The sequence below is a fragment of the Musa acuminata genome, chromosome BXJ3-6 (genome assembly GCF_036884655.1).
Source record: "Musa acuminata AAA Group cultivar baxijiao chromosome BXJ3-6, Cavendish_Baxijiao_AAA, whole genome shotgun sequence".
NCBI lineage: Eukaryota > Viridiplantae > Streptophyta > Magnoliopsida > Zingiberales > Musaceae > Musa > Musa acuminata.
The window spans coordinates 13,826,803-13,845,066 of NC_088354.1; the positions used below are offsets into that span (position 1 = coordinate 13,826,803).

Sequence of the window (18,264 nt, forward strand, 5' to 3'; positions counted from 1 at the left end):
AGCGGGCGGTGCCGTGCACAAAGAACTACTACTATTCTTCCACATGACGACACTAACCGGACAACTTTGGAATTTAGCAACTCCTCCATCCATAATGTTACAAGACAGCCTCATATTCTCAATTTAATAGCGACATATGATGACTCTGACGCATCTCATGTGTTCGCTGCCTCCTCATATTCAAAATTTAGATTGTGGATGAATGTTCTCGCAATATTCTCATGCCTACTCGGTGCATATGCGACCCCCCAAACCTCATCTCGCTTTACTGGCGCCATCATCTCTTGCAGGCTGCCCCCACCTACCGTGGCGGCCAACTCTCCAAACCCAGCTGGAGACGTCGACCTGCATCCACAATCTAACAAACGGTCGTCCGATGACTCAATCCACCTACGCCGTAATCAGATCAGAAGAAAGCCACTCTTAGCTAATAAAATATTCGCCACACAAATTCATCAAGTCGTTATTATGATGACACGTAATCAAATCAAGAGATGTTTTTGCAATAATTCTGAATTCTTTAAGTTATTATTTTTGAAATAATAATAATAATAATAATAATAATAAAAGCCTCACGTAACAGAATTTACTCGCGAGACCTCATCACGCAGCCCCCGTTGTTGCTCACGCCCCTGCACTCGTGTCACCGGCCACGATGCTCCCCGCTACGGTCTTCATCGCCGCAGACATCCCACGTGCAGCCGCACCTTTCCGGTTGCGGGCAGCGAGCCCTCCACATTTCCTTGCCCCTCCTATAAATGGAGCTTTGGGGGAACGACGGAAGATAGAGAGAAGCGAGGGAGGAAGACGGTGAAGAGGAGGGATTTCCCATTGCTCCATGGAAATCCGACCAAAGTCGTTCCTCGACGACAAGTCCGGTCGCTGATCTCCATCGTCGGTCGGCCATTGCGCTCATTGACTGGTCAACTCTGATCCACTGCTCACTTTGGTCAATAGGGTAATTCTATATTTTTCTCTGGACGAGTCGTTATCGTGTTGCTGCGACTCCCCCATTACCGAACAATTCAAGTTCTTCGTCGGGAGTTTCTTCTCTCGTGAATGTTGGAACGACGTTTATGTCGTAATCCAAACTACGTTAAATCGTTTATATTTGTTTTGTATTTTGTAATCCGATTTTTTAGCTAACTCAATTTATATCTCATCCGTAACCTACAAATTCTTCCATCGGAAGAATTTGGAGCAGCTGTTGACGTTGGTGGATACTCCGCCTCTTGCTGATCCCTCTCGTCCCGTCAGATATTTCATATCCTTTGATATCTTTATCCCATTATTTACCCTCGGTTTGGTCGAGCATAGACTTCTTAACGTTGACATGAATTGCTTTTTTTTGCGCCTGCACTGTATTTCAAAGGGATAAAGCGACCACAAATAAAGTAGCAGTTCTCAGCGGTTACTGCCATCACGGGGCCTCTTGCTCGGGTGCTCCCTCCTGCTCCACTGTGAGTTATTATTTTTCCTCCCCCATCATTCAGTTCTCGAATCATGACTACTTTTTCGTACGTTGGAGATCTTCTCTCGAGGCACGAATCTTTTGTTCTGATCTCAGTTCTTGATCTCGGATATGTGCGTCGTTCTTCTTTTCGCTAAAGAAAGGATTTTGTCAGGGGAAGAAGATCTCTTTCTTGATGGAAAGGGTTCGCGTCAGGAGGATGTCTTTTTCCCCCATGTAAAAAGATCTTTACGAATCTTCCACAACTAATAAGATCCTATTTCATGGCTGTAGAATCCCTTCTTTGATCCTTTCCATGAATTCGAGCGTCTTCGGCTTGACTTCGCCATGAATTCATGTTTCAATAAGCAGGGGAGGAAACAGCTTGCCCGATTCAATTACTAGGAAGCAGGACTTGCGCTTTAAATTTAGCTTTCTGCAGTATCATTTCATCAATAGGCTCATTTGACGGTCTTATTTTTTTAGCCCATTGTTTGAGCTCAGTCTAAGCTCTACTGGTCAAAGCACACTGTATTAGACTTTGTGATCATCGATGGCAACATATATATAGTCTACAATATGATCAACTTGACTTTAAATGTTCTTGAAGTCTTAGGATGCTTATGTATATTATGACTAGGCAAAGGACACTGGGAAGAGACTCGGTTCTCTGTTATTAACATCCTTCTATAATGTTTTTGATGTATACTGAAGTCAAGTTTTATTCAACATGCACCATATTAACTTTACTTTTCTGCCTTGCATGGACTTACTATCTCAAAAAGTGACATGAATGCTGAACTTGTACATGTTTTTGCCAAGGAATCAAACTTGCTAAGGTTGTAGAATTCTGCAAACAGATTTAACAAAGGAGAGAATTTTCCAGCCAATTTTTCCGGTACCATGGCAGAATGCATGGTATGTGGATTTAACTTGTTCTGATACATATTCTATTATGAATTTTATTTGTGGAAGTAATTTCCATTTTCTTTTACTTGGTTATGATTGGATCTTGATAATTGTCCTTAAGAATCTTTCTTATATATTTTTTGCTCTTTTTCTGGTTCATATGGTACCAAGTTCATAAATACATTCCATCTAACATGCTCTGTTCTGGACTTTGGAAGAGTACCATGGAAAAAGTGCCTGTTCAAGATGAACTTGTCTCAGATTAACTGTCTCAGAGTAGCAGACTTGTTGCCAAAAAGAAAGATGAGTAACTACAATGCAATTTGACCATTGTTACTGTGACGAAAATATCATGGATCTCCTTACCATGTCTTTTTTTGTCATATTCAGGTGCTCAAATAATAGTGGATGTTGATGGATTTAGCTTTTTGACCCATCCTTAGTTGTTTTTAGTAAATAGGATAGATGCTTAATCTTTTTTTTAATAAAGAAATTAAATTACTGCTTTAAGGTTCTATAGAATGACCTGTCAAGGTCATTTGACAAATACAAATGACAAATCAGTGGGATAATTGTCCTCCAGAATAGTGATAAACGACTAACTCTAGCATCATTGGCAGCCCAACTGGCTGCCTGATTACATTCTCTATAACTGTGTAAGAAATTGTATGCAGTCGTTGAAGAAGTGCTTTGATATGTTGTATAATGATCCACAAACGCCAAGGTGGAACATCATCTTTGGTAAAGATGTCATATATTATTGAGGAATCAGTTTCAATTTGTAGGTGAGTGAATCCCCGATTTGCACCAACAGCAACCCTTCTATAGACGCTTAACCTGTTGAACATTCATGGATTTAGCTTTTTGATCCATCCTGAGTTGTTTTTGTTAAATAGGATTTAGATCTACATATTATTTGACTTTGTCAAGGGGATGTAACTGAACTCTGTTCACTTTTTTCTATAGATAATTCAAATTATAAGTTTCTTAAAATTGGTCATTTCTCTATTCCTCTCATTTCTATATTGCACACTTGTGTGCTTGCCTGGATTCTATTTAATTTAACATAGCAAAGAGGAAAACATTAATACTAGTGATTGAAATGTATTCAAAGTACATATGTATTCTATAACTTCAATTTTGAAAGGAAGAAACTTTCATTCCTAAGTAATCAAGAACTGAGCAGTAAAGTTACAAAAAAATGGATGAACATCGTGCCTGACCAAAAGAGGCAAGCCTATGAGCACACTGTTGTACTCTATACGCAAATGACAAATGTTTACCACCAATAACCTACAGAACAGGGATCTAATATAGGCTATTAGATACAATAGCTTCTAAAAACCAAGGAACAACAGTGGTTCCTTTGTGAAATTAATAACTTATTGAGCATCCAACAAGAACAAAACTCTGGATAAGTTCAGTACCTCCACTATCCTCAATCCTTCCAGTGGATCCAAACACTATGTATTCTATAACTTAATTGATTCACCTTTGAGATGCATGAAAAAAAATGCTCTACATGGTGTGAAATGTTATCTTCTACTGTATAGAACATTTTTGGTAAACAATGGCAATTCCATTGATAAATCTCAAATACTGGATGCATCAATTTCAAGACAAAATGACTACAAAAATTTTCTTCATCTATTTGCATCTTGCTCTCCATATTAGCTAGGCAGGGAGGCCCAAAGTGATCTTATGCTATATAGAATGTAAACAATTTCTTGTTATTGAATTAGTGATTCACTGTATTCAAAAGAACATTTAGTTTAAATTGCAAAGTTGCTTCTTAGGTGACATAAGATATTAAGACTGACCACAAACATGTAATTTATGCTGAGACATAATTCTGGAAGTTACTTTTTCTTGTAAAACACAATTTCTTAAGATTGTGTTTAAGAGTTTTATTTTTTACTTAATCATTTTCTTTCAGGCTAAGGTTGAATGTTGGCAACCTCCTCCTCTAACTTGGCACAGAAATCTTGCTGATGAGGAGAAAAGAAAATCTGAGTTTAATTTTATCAAGTTAAATGACCTTGGAATGGTATGTGTCAAGTTCAGATTAATGCCATTCTCTCTAAGAATTTTCAGAATCATTTCATTGCTGATATTCCTCTATGTGCTGCTACTACTTTTGATGATTTAGACGCAATGCATATTTAGTTAAGCCTAACTAGACTGCATTATTAGTTACCATCTACACTATATAGTGCTAAATCAACCGATGGATAAGAAAGAAGAAGAAAGCAAAAATCAAGCAAGAAAAGGAGAAAAGAGTGGGAAGAGCACTCGCATCAAATGATAAACTTACCATCCGATACAGCTCGATATTGATAGCAATATTAGGCAGCACCATGGTATAATAAGCATGCCAGATGGCCCAATATGAAAACGAATTGGCAATATTGCCTGAACTGCATGTTAGCTCATGGTTGGACAAGTAATATTTATCACAACCTAACATTATGGGATAATGGATCCATTAACTCAAGGTCCGCAATACCGTACCGTACCAGAGTTTCGACCTAGGCTCGGTACCGGTACGGTACGGTATACCGAGCGGTACACCCAGGTGTACCGCTCGGTATATTTAGGCGTGCCGAGCACTGTAGCACTGCTACAGTGTGTCGGACCGGTAACATATGGTCCGCGTACCGGAAGTCTGTCGGACCGGTACGTACCGCCCGTACATGCTTGAGCGTGAACTACTGACCCCAAATGCTTGAGCTCAATAGTTTATAATAGACTCATCTAGTCTTTATAAGTCAATTTAAGTCTTTTTCCACTTCCAATATAGGATTAAATCGATATATCATAAGGGCTCAACGTACTCGTGTAGGATAATTAAATTCTAGTATGGTGCACATGAGGCTCTGCACAATAGATGCTTCACATCAGGATAATGTTAAAAGCCCTTTCCTACTTGAACCCTTCAGTATATCCCATACTAGTTTGGCTTTGATTTGTCTTCTTCCACTTCCAATATTGGACTAAACTGGGGTGTCAAAATACTAGTTAGTGTGGACCAGTCTAGTTGAAATTGTAGTTCTTGGTTGTATTTGTTATACTATGTTCAACACACTAATGATGCTGACTGATTAGCATTTGCTGAATATGTTGAAGTATATGAGAAGGATAGGGCTTTTGTTTAATATAACTTTCTGAGTATATGTAATAAAGAAAAGCCTAAGACAATTGATACAGTTCTTTTTGCCTATACCGAAATCTTAAGGTATTTATGGAAAAAAAAAGTAAGCATTACCATAGCAAGATTCTAAAATGCAAAAGATATAAGATGCCAATTTAACATTCAATACAACAATTATCTAGATTTCTCACATGAAGATCTCAAAACAATCTTAGCCTCAAACAAAAACTGAACATGTAATTTAGTATAATCTAGAAGACAAACAACAGAAGCTTGATAATCATTTGAGTTGCACAAACATCAGGATCCTGATTCTCAGAATACGGAAAAGGATCATGCACTTGTATATTGGTACAAGGCTTTCAGGTATTAATCAGCACATTAGGTTGCCAATTTCCCAGTTCTATCATCCTTAGCAGACATGAATAATTACCAGAACTCTAGCAGGGGTCAAGACATTAAAACATTAAGACTTAGCAGTCTGGAATAACAGCTAGAGATATAGTAGGGTTCAAGACATTTAAACATGAATGACATTATTTTTATGCATTATTGTGACAGATATTTGACTCTGTTGTTGTTATTCTTAAAATAAAAAAATATTGGTTGTCGTCGTTTGGAAGGGTCCTGAGCTAAATCAGGTGGAAAGGTAATGGTTAAATAATACATTGAGCCATCTCCTTGGTTTTGGATGAATGAAATAAGAAAAAAAATATGGGATCCAATGCAAAGTGGTCATAGCATCTTTTCTTCCATATAGCATAATTGTCAAACTTCTTATGAAAGGAAGTTGGAGAGTTTGTCAAACCTGAAATGGCAACCAAATATATGATCTTGTTTGCATTTAAAACAAAAAGATAGTTACATGGATATATATCATCTTAGGATTCGTAAGGGTGCTGTCACGGACTTAGCTGGTTTTGCCTAAGTCGTGCAACACCCTTGTGTGTCTGTCCACAAAGGTCAGTCTCCCCGAAACCTCCCATGGTCCCTCATGACCTACAAAAGATAAAATGGGTTAGAGAAAGTGCCTCACTTGGGATCCACAAGCAAACATTTCCAAAAACACTTCATAGCCAATGCAAATTACAAACGGACTTTTCAAGAACTGAACGGTTGCACAACTAAGGGTCAAAATGGTCCACTACAAACTGAATATCTCTTATAAATGTCCATATGATACAACTTTTATTTACAAGCCTACAACGACCACCAAATCCAACTAAAATGGGGTTATTAAGTCTCTGACCGTCCCTCTACATGTTGTGCAAAGTATGAACAAACCAAAAGACACGGACATACATAAAATTACATCAAACATCTTGTTTAGAATTTTGTCTGTGACATTCTCCCCCACTTATTCCTTCGACGTCCTCGTCGAAGCCTTCGCTGACACTGTAACTCCTCACCTTCGCTGAGTCTTCAATCTTCTACTCCAGCTACAATGCACCTCTTGGCTCCCAGCTGCTCTCTGCTGCTGTTGTTGAGTAGTCGAATTTTGATCCGCTATGCTGCTTCAACTCGCCAATGACTCTAACTCTAGTGTGGGGTTGGCTGAGTTGTGTTGATCCCTGTTCGCTCCTTTGGCAATCGACCTTCGTCCACCTGCTCTCGGGTCACACTCAGATGAAACACAGCTCTAGGACCGTCTGTCGCCTAGTAGCTCCCGAAGTCCACCGACTTTGCTAAAATTGGTGTACCATTGTCTGAATCCTAGGCCTCTGTCCCTACCAGCATAATCTTCGCAACGCACCGCTTCCTTCATGGAAATTTGAATGACAGCACTGTGGTATATTCTTCAAGAGTACTCGCTTCCGCGTCCTCTTGCCCCGTGCCAAGGCCTTTTGAACCCAACTTCGCCTCCGCAAGTTAAGTCGCCTTAGTTCCTCCGTCAAATGCTTCTCTGAGGTAAGGTGCATGTGCCTTGAAGTTCCCTTCGTCTTTGGCACCATGCAGGATGAGTCTGCTCCATCAGAATGAAGGACCCATGGAACGATATGATTCCGCTCTTGCCAAGTTACACCCAAGTTGCTCTGCTCCTCGTTTTGCATTGAGTTGACGGTGGCCCTCGCGCCCACCATTCCACGGGTCAGCCCTTCGTTGAGTCTGATCTCTATATCAACTCCAATTGTGCCTTCATTTGTGTTATCTTGGATCGCTCCCTCACTTGATCTCGTAATGCATTCCCAATGCATTATCTTAAGCGAGATCATGCGACGACTCCTTGTCGCTCGCTTGGTCCGTTGAGCATCATGGAGTTGTTGTTTTTGAGATACTCCTCAATATGTGCAGTTTGTTGCACATGATTTTCCTTCTAGAGAACCGGGACCTATCCCTCCTGGATATCTATCTCGTTGGAGCAACTTCTCTCTTCGCTTCCTTCGCTTTGAAAGTTTCGGAAACCACCATCCCCTTGGACTATGTCGACTTGCTAAACAAATTGTGCATTGTTCTGCCTCCTGCAAACTCATTTGCTAGATTACAACTCCATGTCAATACAGCCCCCACTACACCACTCAAGGCCTAGCAACATACTGAACTCGCTGCACACTTCAGCCTCCTACGAACGTATCCTTCTCATGCCGAAGAGAAAGTTTTAATGCTCCATGGCGCCGAATTTCGATCGCCTTGGGATGGCCATGAACATTCTATCGTCCGCATACAAGCCCTTGCACGAGTACCGAATTTTTCGAGTTAGCAATTCCCCTCACCTCTGTGAGCTTTGCACAACTCTTTCGGTCGCTGAGCAACCCATTCCACCTTACATGGTCTCATCTTTTACCAAGCGCCTTGCTTGCCTTAAGCACTATCAAATATAGTTGTCAACGTCGAGCCATAGCTCGAACTCAGCCATCCCAACCTTCATGCGCTACATATTCTTCCCAGCTTACTTGTCCTCATGGTGCCTCTTGCGCGAAGGGTTGGCCATTCCTCTGAATGTCAATCTCAGATGACCGCTCCTCTGAGCGACTCCTTTTCCCTACATCCTCATGCATGTTTTCCTCAAAACGGTTACGCGTGCTGGCTGCCCTCAACGCAGCCCCGCCAAGTCCCCCACATTTGTATGCCAAGCATTTCTATGGGTGCTTGTCCTACTCTGATACCATCTGTCATGGACTTAGTTGGTTTTCCTAAATCGTACGGCACCCTTGCGTGTCCGTCTGCAAAAGTCAGCCTCCCCGAAACCTCCCATGGTCCCTTAGGACCTATAAAAGAGAAAATGGATTATAGAAAGCGCCTCACTCGGGATCCACAAGCAAAAATTTCAGAAAACACTTCATAGCCAACACAAATTACAAACGGACTTTACAAGCTCTGAATGGTTGCACAACAAGGGTCAAAATGGTCCAATATAGACCAAATATCTCTTACAAGTGTCCACATGACACAACCTTTATTTACAAGATTACAACGGCCATCAAACCCAACTAAAATGGGGTTATTAAGCCTTCGACCATCCCTCTACATGCTGTGCGAAGCATGAACAAACCAAAAGACACGGACATACATAAGTATTACATCAAATATCCTGTTTAGAATTTTGTCCGTGACAATGCGGTGGCCTCTACTGGCCTGAACCATCAAGTTTCTTATGCCAGTATGTTCTGCTTTGTACATTGATCCTTTTGTATTTGAGTGTGTATTATATTAGCATAGTGAAAGCAATTTTCATGGCTGTTCCAACTAGTGATTGGATCTCACTTTTGCTTCTTCTTTTTTCTGCACTATTCATCTGGTTTTGCTGGAATTTCCTTAATCAACATTATATCTCTCATTATGCATTGGTTCAGGCCAGCATGCATGGTTAAGAATGAGACTGATGATCACATGAATTAGCACTCATGGCAGAAAGTAATGACATTTTATTTTATTACTGCAAAATTCTAGATATTGCATGGGTGACATTTTAACAAAAACTCAAGTACTTAATATACCTTGTGACTGTATAAATGTTGAGTTTGTCTTGGAACTGATTTATAGTGTGAACATGTTGCAGATTTATATGGGTTATCGATTGTGCCGCTACTTTATAGAGGAAACTGCAAAAGGACTGGTAAGCTACACATCTACCAACAATGAATTTTGTTACTTTAGATTAGTTTCTGTTCCAAACTTCAGTGTTACAAGTGTTATCATTTTGTTGCCCTTTCGCAGTCTGCAATCTATAATCCTTTCAGAAAATGGATGGATGTCTCTTCTCGTGGAGTTCCTTTAGGTGGCATGGGGTAGGACTTCTTCATTACCTCAGTTAAAAAAATTTCTGCTTAAGTTTAGAAAAGGTCTCTTTCATTGTTTGCTAAGCTTTCCTTTTCAACTTACATGAATTTGTCAACAACAGGCTCTCTTTACAATGTCAGTAAAGACAATAATACATGCCTAAATTCCATCAGGCAATTCATTCACTAACACTTTTGAGTTTGTTGCATCTAGACTAAAACAAATAGAACTGGATGCCTGTCAGATCCACATGTAACTGATAGATATCACCAATCAAAAACTGTCATTTGTTTACACATTGCACTATTGAATTAATATGTTTGGAGTTTAGTAGGATATTACTAAATTGATCTTGCATACCTTACATTGATCATGAACTCATGATAAAAGAAGTCCACAATTTCACTCTTTATTTTTCTTGTTTTTTTATTTTTCTGATAGCAATGTAGATAGTGCAATATAAACTTGTAACCAGTGTTAATTTTGTTTAAACAGTCATACAAAGTTGAGTCTTGAAAAGTACTTTGCAATGCTTATTGTTAATGTGACCCCAAAAAGAGATTTGAGTGGTAAGAGGCAGTCCTTATTTAAGTTCCTGAGCCAAATCTTTCTGTGTTTGATACCATAATGGATTTTGGATGTGTTTGACAGATAGAAATTGTATTTTCAGAAATTTGAAATGTTTCATATCACTTCTCATGGTTAAAGCTTTCACCTTTCAGTGCTGGAAGTATAGGTAGAAGCTATAAAGGCTATTTTCAGTGCTGGCAACTATTCCCTGGACAATGTGAAGAGAATCCTGTGCTGGCCAATCAGTTCTCTGTAAGTTGAACAAATATTAAACTCATAATTGAATATCTTGTTCTCTTCTGTCTGCTTCCTGGTTTGATGCTGTCATAAACTTGTCCTGAAACGATAGCTTTTGGTTCTCTAACAAGCAATAGAACTTTTGTCTTTTGAGATGTCTATTTGGCTCTGTAAAGCATTTTAGTCTTTACAATCACCTCATTGATACTTTTGGCCATTATGTCTGTCTGTTTGTTCAGTTTTTATGTCCCATTCTGAATTTACTTCAGATACATAGTATTCAAAGAACATCTCTGTATTAGTGGAAGTTCTCTATTAATTCTCTTGTTATATGCCATTGTTTGTAAAAGCTGACTCCAGATGTCCTGATTTTTTCAGATAGATAAGCAGAATTGCATACAACTAACCACTCTAATGTGATGACATTTGTTGATAGGTTTTCATTTCACGCTCTGATGGCAAGAAATATTCTACTGTATTATCTCCAAGACCAGAAATTCTCAAGTAAGAAATAGTTGGCCTACCAAAATTAACTGATCTTGTTGTACATAATATATTTCTGGTTTTTTGATGATATTCTTGATTAGATGATACTATGATGGTTTCAGAAGTGTTGTATGACCGAGAATGCTTTTCATAACATGCAGAGGGAGTACTAGTCCTGGAATAGAATCTTGGGACTGGAATCTCAGTGGACAAAATGGCACCTACCATGCATTGTATCCAAGGTCCTGGACTGTTTACGATGGTAATCACTGCAAGTAGATATTGGAATAAATAAATAAACCAATGCTACAGGAGGCATGCTTCCCATTGGTCTTGTTTTCATTGTCTTTGTAGGTGAACCTGATCCGGACCTTAAAATTACATGCCGCCAGATTTCACCATTTATCCCACACAACTATCGAGAAAGCAGCTTCCCTGTTGCAGTTTTCACATTCACGGTAGGAAATTTTGAATACGAATCAGTATGCCATAAACTAAGATTCACCTTCAGTAGTGTATCTAATTATTTTAAGCTTCTTGATGGATTACCAGCTGATGAATTCGGGGAAGAGTTCTGCAGATGTAACTTTGCTTTTCACATGGGCTGTAAGTCAAATATCAACTAAATTTGATGCTCACAGATGTTCTTTCTAGTAACATCTATAAACATTTTTGTTTGCGTCAAAGTCCATCTCTGATGTGATGCTTAAGAATTTTAGCACTTAACTACGATCCAAGCTATCCAGCTTTCCTATCTTCAAATACCTTCTCTGGTACAAGGGCTTAACATCTGGTTATTCTTATCTTGCAGAATTCTGTAGGGGGTAAATCTGAGTTCTCTGGTAATCATTCAAATTCCAAAATGATGTGAGTCTATAGCTGGTGGATGTCTGTCTAGATTACGATTTGTTTGAATCTCTTTCTCTATCAATGTTACTTACATGAAAAATGTGAACTATTTTAATATGCTAGGGTACGGAATGGTGTGCATGGTGTGCTTCTACATCACAGGTATCCTCAGGTTTTGAACTCCAATAATTGTCTATAACTTCAATAGTATTTCAAATATCATGAGTCATGCTTTGGCTTATCTTATAACTTGCTCAAAACTATTTCGTTCTTTGCATTTCATTTTATTCATATTCTATGTTCTGAAGAAAGCACATAATGCAGAACTGCAAGTTGGCAGATACCAGTGACATTCGCCATAGCAGCTCAAGAGACAGATGAAGTTTGTGTCTCAGAATGTCCTTGTTTTCTGATATCTGGGAATTACAAGGGATTCACAGCGAGGGACATGTGGGATGAACTTAAAAAGGTTGGAAACTTTAGGAATTATACTTTTATTTGACACTTGATTTCTTCCTGATGTTTCTTCGTTCCTTCTAAACCTTTCTCCTGCTGTTTCTAATTTGATTCCACTCTTACATATGTTCCCTTCCATATTTATCTACATGTGGCTCTTATGATGTTTCTAGATCTTCAATATCACCAAGGATATCTTTCCAAGGTTGTCTAGCAAATCTTTAGAAATCAATTTTAGTCGACTTGAGGAATCTTTTACTCAAAAGAGAAAGAATACTCCTTATTAATTTTAGTTCACTAGTTCACCATTTCCTGACTACCTCTATCAAACTCACACATATCAGATAAACAAAAGATGATACCCTAATTCTAATGTCTATATATTACTTAGGATTTTGTTTTCTTCTAACATTTTAAATGACTGACTCTCTGTCATACTTTCTTATGTTGTTCAGTTATTCCTATAATTAATTTTTTAGCCTGTATTTACATTTATGATGTATTCTGAAGCAAAACTTTATGCTTTTATTAGAAATTATCTTGTGTAATATTTTTATCTTTCTTTCTGTTCATGTATGTTTGTGATGTGCATAATGCTCATTGTTAATGCTGATTGAGTTAACTTAGTTGATATCAGTTGATGCTGAAGCTAGATGCAAACTAATGGTAATGTTACCTATTATATTTTAAAATTGAATAGTATGGATCCTTCTCCCGCCTTGACAACAATGGAACGACTCCACCATCAGAGCCAGGATCATCTATCGGAGCATCTGTGGCAGCCACAGTCACAGTACCTCCTGCAGCTACTCGTACAGTTACATTTTCTTTGGCATGGGCATGCCCCAAAGTAAAATTTCATAGTGGCAGGACTTATAACAGGTTAGTTGGACAATCCATAACTAGATGACTAAATACCTAACGAGTTTCCTAACGAGAATCTAATAACAGGAGATATACCAAGTTCCATGGGACTGATGCTGATACTGCCGCAGCAAATCTTGTTCATGATGCCATAACTAGTAAGTTTGAAATATGAGATGCTTGCGATGCAAAGGTGCCACATATGAGTTCATGTTGGTATATTGGGTCCCTGATAAAGTTTATGAACTCCTGCTCAAGTTTTTACTTTTGGAGACCAGCTAATAGAAGTTAATGACTACTGAACATCAACTGTATGGTGTTTCATATACATGCACCTTGCTACTGCTACTACTTTTGTGGAATTGGTGTTTGAAAGTTGTAAGTTAGGACTATTTAAAATTAGATAAATGTGAATGCCTTATCTTAGTATTATCCAAATAGATTCATGCAGCATTAGGTCTGACAAAATAGACTCAGAAAGTGGTAGTCGGACACTTAGGAAAAAATTACTAATTAGCTTAATGTTTTTTGCCACTGATATGAAATCAGAACTTCTGCTATTGTCCCTTCTTTGTCTGATTCTCGCTTTCAGCAATTCAATTATACAATTGTGGCAATTTGTTTTTGGAAATTTTCTGACAGCTCTTCTAGCTTAGGTTCTGCAGTCTATTTCCCCATCAATTTATTAAAAAGAAAAAAGAGAATATAAACTCAAGCTTCATGAGTAGGAAAGCACAAAAGATCTGCAGTCTCTTCTATACATGCTATTCTAATACAGAAGAAAAAAATACCATCCATCACCACATCAACTATCTTAGAATTCATTTTATTTTAATATTGGATTTTCTTGTCTTCCATTTAACATTCTGTTCCCTTCCTAATTTTCATCTAGATTATTGCCACTGGGAGTCCCAGATTGAAGATTGGCAAAAACCTATTTTGGAGGACAGGAAGCTTCCTCCATGGTATATTCTAGGCCCAAATGTTGACCATCTTGTTAGCTTATGAGAAGAAATATGAACTTTTTAGAACACTACTCAGGTACCCAGTCACCCTTTTTAATGAGCTCTACTATCTAAATGCGGGGGGAACAGTATGGACAGGTAACTTGGATATCAAATTCTATATCCATTTTAAAATATGATTTGGACATGGTAAAGTTAATCATAACAAGAACTTCTACAGATGGATTGCCCTCAGTTGAGAGTTTGGCAAGTATTGAAGAAAGAAAATTCTCTCTTGATATATCCAATTTAGGTTGTAAAGAAATGAATGATGACATCCAAGTAAACAATGCTGCCGTGAATATCCTGACAAGCATGTCACTGATCAATAAGAAGTTACAGTCTCCTATCACATCACATTCCGCATTTGGTACATCATTGCTTCAGGAAGGAGAGGAAAACATTGGTCAGTTTCTTTATCTTGAAGGAATAGAGTATCATATGTGGAACACTTATGATGTCCATTTCTACTCATCCTTCGCCCTAATCATGCTGTTTCCCAAACTTGAACTCAGCATTCAGAGAGATTTTGCAGCAGCTGTACTGATGCATGATCCTGAAAAGATCCAAATGCTCACTGGAAAGCGGGTTCCAAGAAAGATTCTTGGTGCCATTCCTCATGATCTTGGACTAAATGACCCGTGGTATCAAGTAAATGCATATGTCCTTCATGATATCAATAGGTGGAAGGACTTGAATCCCAAGTTTGTTTTGCAAGTCTATAGAGATGTGGTTGCAACAGGCAATAGATCATTTGCAAAAGCTGTTTGGCCATCCGTCTACATTGCAATGGCCTATATGGATCAGTTTGACACTGATAAAGATGGGATGATAGAAAACGAAGGTTTCCCTGATCAGACTTATGACATGTGGTCAGTGGTTGGTGTAAGTGCATATAGTGGGGGCCTTTGGGTGGCTGCTTTGCAGGCTGCCTCTTCCATGGCACAACTGGTTGGAGATAAAGTTTCTGAGGATTATTTTTGGAACCGGTATCAGAAAGCAAAAATCGTATTTGAGCAACTATGGAATGGTTCCTATTTTAATTATGATAACAGTGGTGGCATATCAAGCACAACTATTTTGGCTGATCAGTTGGCTGGACAATGGTAAATTCTGATAAACTTGTTATACCCTTCTTTTTTTCACATTCAAAGTTCAGTAATTTCTAGTTTACAAGTAACATAAAAGAAAAAAAAATCTTAGAGGATGTTATTTAAGTTATTTCTCATTGTTAGTGAGCCTATTTATGGCCTCTAGTTTGAAATATATGTCAGAAATTAGATTGATTGTGATTTATTTGCAATTAGGTTCATCTTATATAGTTTAAAGTTCAGATAGAGCTTTATAGAAATAATTTAGGCAACTAAGGTATTAGAATAACATCAAAGAAAGATTTTAATTTCTAACATGGTTCGTCGTGTCGAGTATACCAACACATAATACATGAGGGCGTACCGATGTACTACCCATACCAATCACTTATTGGATCAGTACATACCACCTGTACCGAGCGATACACCATGGTACGACGAACCTTGATTTTTGATATATATGGTTGAGTAACGCAAACGAAATAAACACAATAAGATCCCTTGTTATTCCTTTATCTTAATAAAATGACTTTTTTTAAGGTCTCTAGGGTAAAAATAATCTGTAATACTGTCTTTCAGGTATGCTAGAGCATGCGGTCTTCAGCCAATTGTTGACGAGAAAAAGGCACAAAGTGTATTTGAAAAGATCTATAAATTAAATGTGTTGAAGGTGAAGGGAGGGAGGTGCGGAGCAGTTAATGGAATAAGACCAGATGGAACTATGGACACGTCGGCAATTCAGGCAAATGAAATATGGTCTGGAGTGACATATGCTGTGGCGGCTGCAATGATTCAAGAAGGCATGTCAGAAACGGCATTTAAGACAGCTGAAGGGATTCATGAAACCGCCTGGTCTCACGAAGGTCTCGGGTAAGTTTTATATGACTGTTTTAAGTTTATATAGCACTTATCCAGGTATTTCCAGTTTCTTTAAGTCCAAGATTTTTTCCAAGAAAGCAAAGCATACTCCAAAATCTTTCCCTATAACACCTGTAGTTCATCTAACAACATTTGGCTTGTATCAAATATAGGGCTCTGGTTGAGCTTAATCACTTTCTATAGGCCTTAGCATGTCCCATTATCAGGTCATTTAAGCTTGTGTCTTGTTTGTCTTTGAGAGAGAAATAAACACACCTAGACTAACTTAGCATGAAGAAGACATGTTTAATAGTTTAGTAAATAATTAAGTCCTTCTAACTTTCCTTCTCTTTTTATGAGCTTCCAATTATAGGAGACAACAAGCTCAGCCCAATCATATATTCATCCATGTGTTGCCTGATGGATAGGTTGTTTGGTTTTGCATGGCACTGACTAGTTTGCTGTGTTAGTTCTTCTAAATTATGTATCTGCTAACATCAGAGAAGGTTTTTTAACTAAATTGCATAAACACTTTCTCTTGACTTCATAGCATATGCTAAGAGTATTCCTCGAGTAGGAAATCGTGGGGTAGTGCAGCTTCAGGTTAACGAAAAATTGCTAATAACAACCACAACAAGTGAAAACCCTACTATTTGGGGATTAACAAATATTGCTAAAATTTCTTCTGATGGTTGATAAAGACTCATCATAGAGGACTTGTTATTTTATAGAATTACATAATGCTGCTCTCCAGCTTTGTCGATTGTGCCAATTAGAACAGGACAACAGAGTTACCTAAGAATATTTAGAAGATGTTATCCCTGAATTCTTGTACTTAAGAACAATACTTGTTATTATGATATACATGTGCAAGTTCAGTAGCTCGACTGGAGAAATTTCTGCACTTTTGTGTGGTGGCATTTGGTAAACAGGGCCATCATAATTAGCATAATAACTTGCAGCAGTATTTGTTGATGTCAAGATTGGAAGCCTTTCTTTCCTTAATGACAATAATCTTAGTCTTTGAAAATTCACCTCCGCAAGTTACCATCACCCATTCTTATGATCAGAAGAAATGGTTTTCTACTTTATACTACATCATACACAAAATTTCCCCTTTTGCTCATGAAAAGAAAAAGAAATCATTGAAAGCTTTGTAGCATTACAAATCATGCACCTTTTGTCACCAACCTCTGCTACTAATCTGGGAAAATGTTTTAACAGGTACTCGTTTCAGACCCCTGAAGCATGGACACCGAACGGTCAGTACCGGTCATTGCAATACATGCGCCCTCTAGCTATATGGGCAATGCAGTGGGCATTGTCTCCACCAAAGCTTCACAAGGAAGAGCTGGAAGCAGATTGGAAGGGAAAGGCTCAAATTCCCCATCTGGAATTCTCTCAGATTGCAAGCTTACTTAAGCTGCCAGAAGAGAAGGTATCTAAAAGCATCGTTCGAGTCATCTTCGAAATTGCTCGTGAGAAGCTATGGAAACGATGATGAAGCATTTAGAAGCTTTACATACTATTCAAGTAATTCCTCCTGCAGAATTCCCATAAGAAAATAAATTGATGTTATACGATCAGAGCCTCATGTATCTCTACGGAATTTGCATTAGCAGAGGTGACTGCATGAAATCTTGTTGATAAGGGGACATAGTTGGCGACTTGTTTTAAACATATTGTTTAGAACAATATGTTCTAAACGTATTGTTTCTCGTACTTCTATGTGCTAAACTGAGAAAAGAAACGCCTACTGTTCTTACATCCCAAGACTGTCTTGGTGACTCGAACCTTTGATAGCAACCACCCTCTGTTTATTGTAGCTACAGTTGAATCATGGTATATAATCGGAATCTAGTTATGCCATGGCCACGACGTTGTGGCCGGAGAAGGTGAGCAACTACTGAACCCGTCCACGGAGTTCATGGCAGGAAGAAGCTTGTCAGGGATTGTTGACAACTATACCAAAGTGATGCGATATCAAAGAATGAGTTGCTTAATCTCCCATTCACCACCGGATGTAGAGATTCAGGTGAAATGTGCTGCTGCCCCACGAGCAGTTCGAAGGATGCAGAAGAAGGTGATTGACGGCAGAACCAGCAGACGAATAGGTTGTAG

The 18,264-nt window shown here is 38.5% G+C and overlaps 1 protein-coding gene across 6 annotated transcripts; it reads left to right on the forward strand.

Annotated features, from left to right (window-relative positions):
- Positions 1-681: 681 nt before the first annotated feature.
- LOC103988137 (uncharacterized) lies at positions 682-17,910 on the forward strand. 6 transcript variants are annotated; one of them, XM_065155079.1, is made up of 22 exons: positions 682-958; positions 1,193-1,252; positions 1,373-1,460; positions 2,236-2,368; positions 4,296-4,406; positions 9,508-9,564; positions 9,666-9,736; positions 10,451-10,550; positions 10,972-11,039; positions 11,183-11,283; positions 11,376-11,479; positions 11,574-11,627; positions 11,833-11,888; positions 11,994-12,032; positions 12,195-12,339; positions 13,027-13,208; positions 13,278-13,348; positions 14,083-14,155; positions 14,232-14,293; positions 14,376-15,300; positions 15,865-16,155; positions 17,368-17,910. In XM_065155079.1, the coding sequence occupies exons 4-22, from the start codon at positions 2,354-2,356 to the stop codon at positions 17,642-17,644; spliced, it is 2,802 nt and encodes a 933-aa protein (XP_065011151.1). In that variant the 5' UTR covers positions 682-958; positions 1,193-1,252; positions 1,373-1,460; positions 2,236-2,353; the 3' UTR covers positions 17,645-17,910. The 6 variants fall into 6 exon arrangements, with proteins under 6 accessions (XP_065011151.1, XP_009404948.2, XP_018683262.2 ...); XM_009406673.3 differs by having other exon boundaries at positions 2,273-2,368; XM_018827717.2 differs by having other exon boundaries at positions 2,311-2,368.
- The last annotated feature ends 354 nt before the right edge of the window (positions 17,911-18,264 follow it).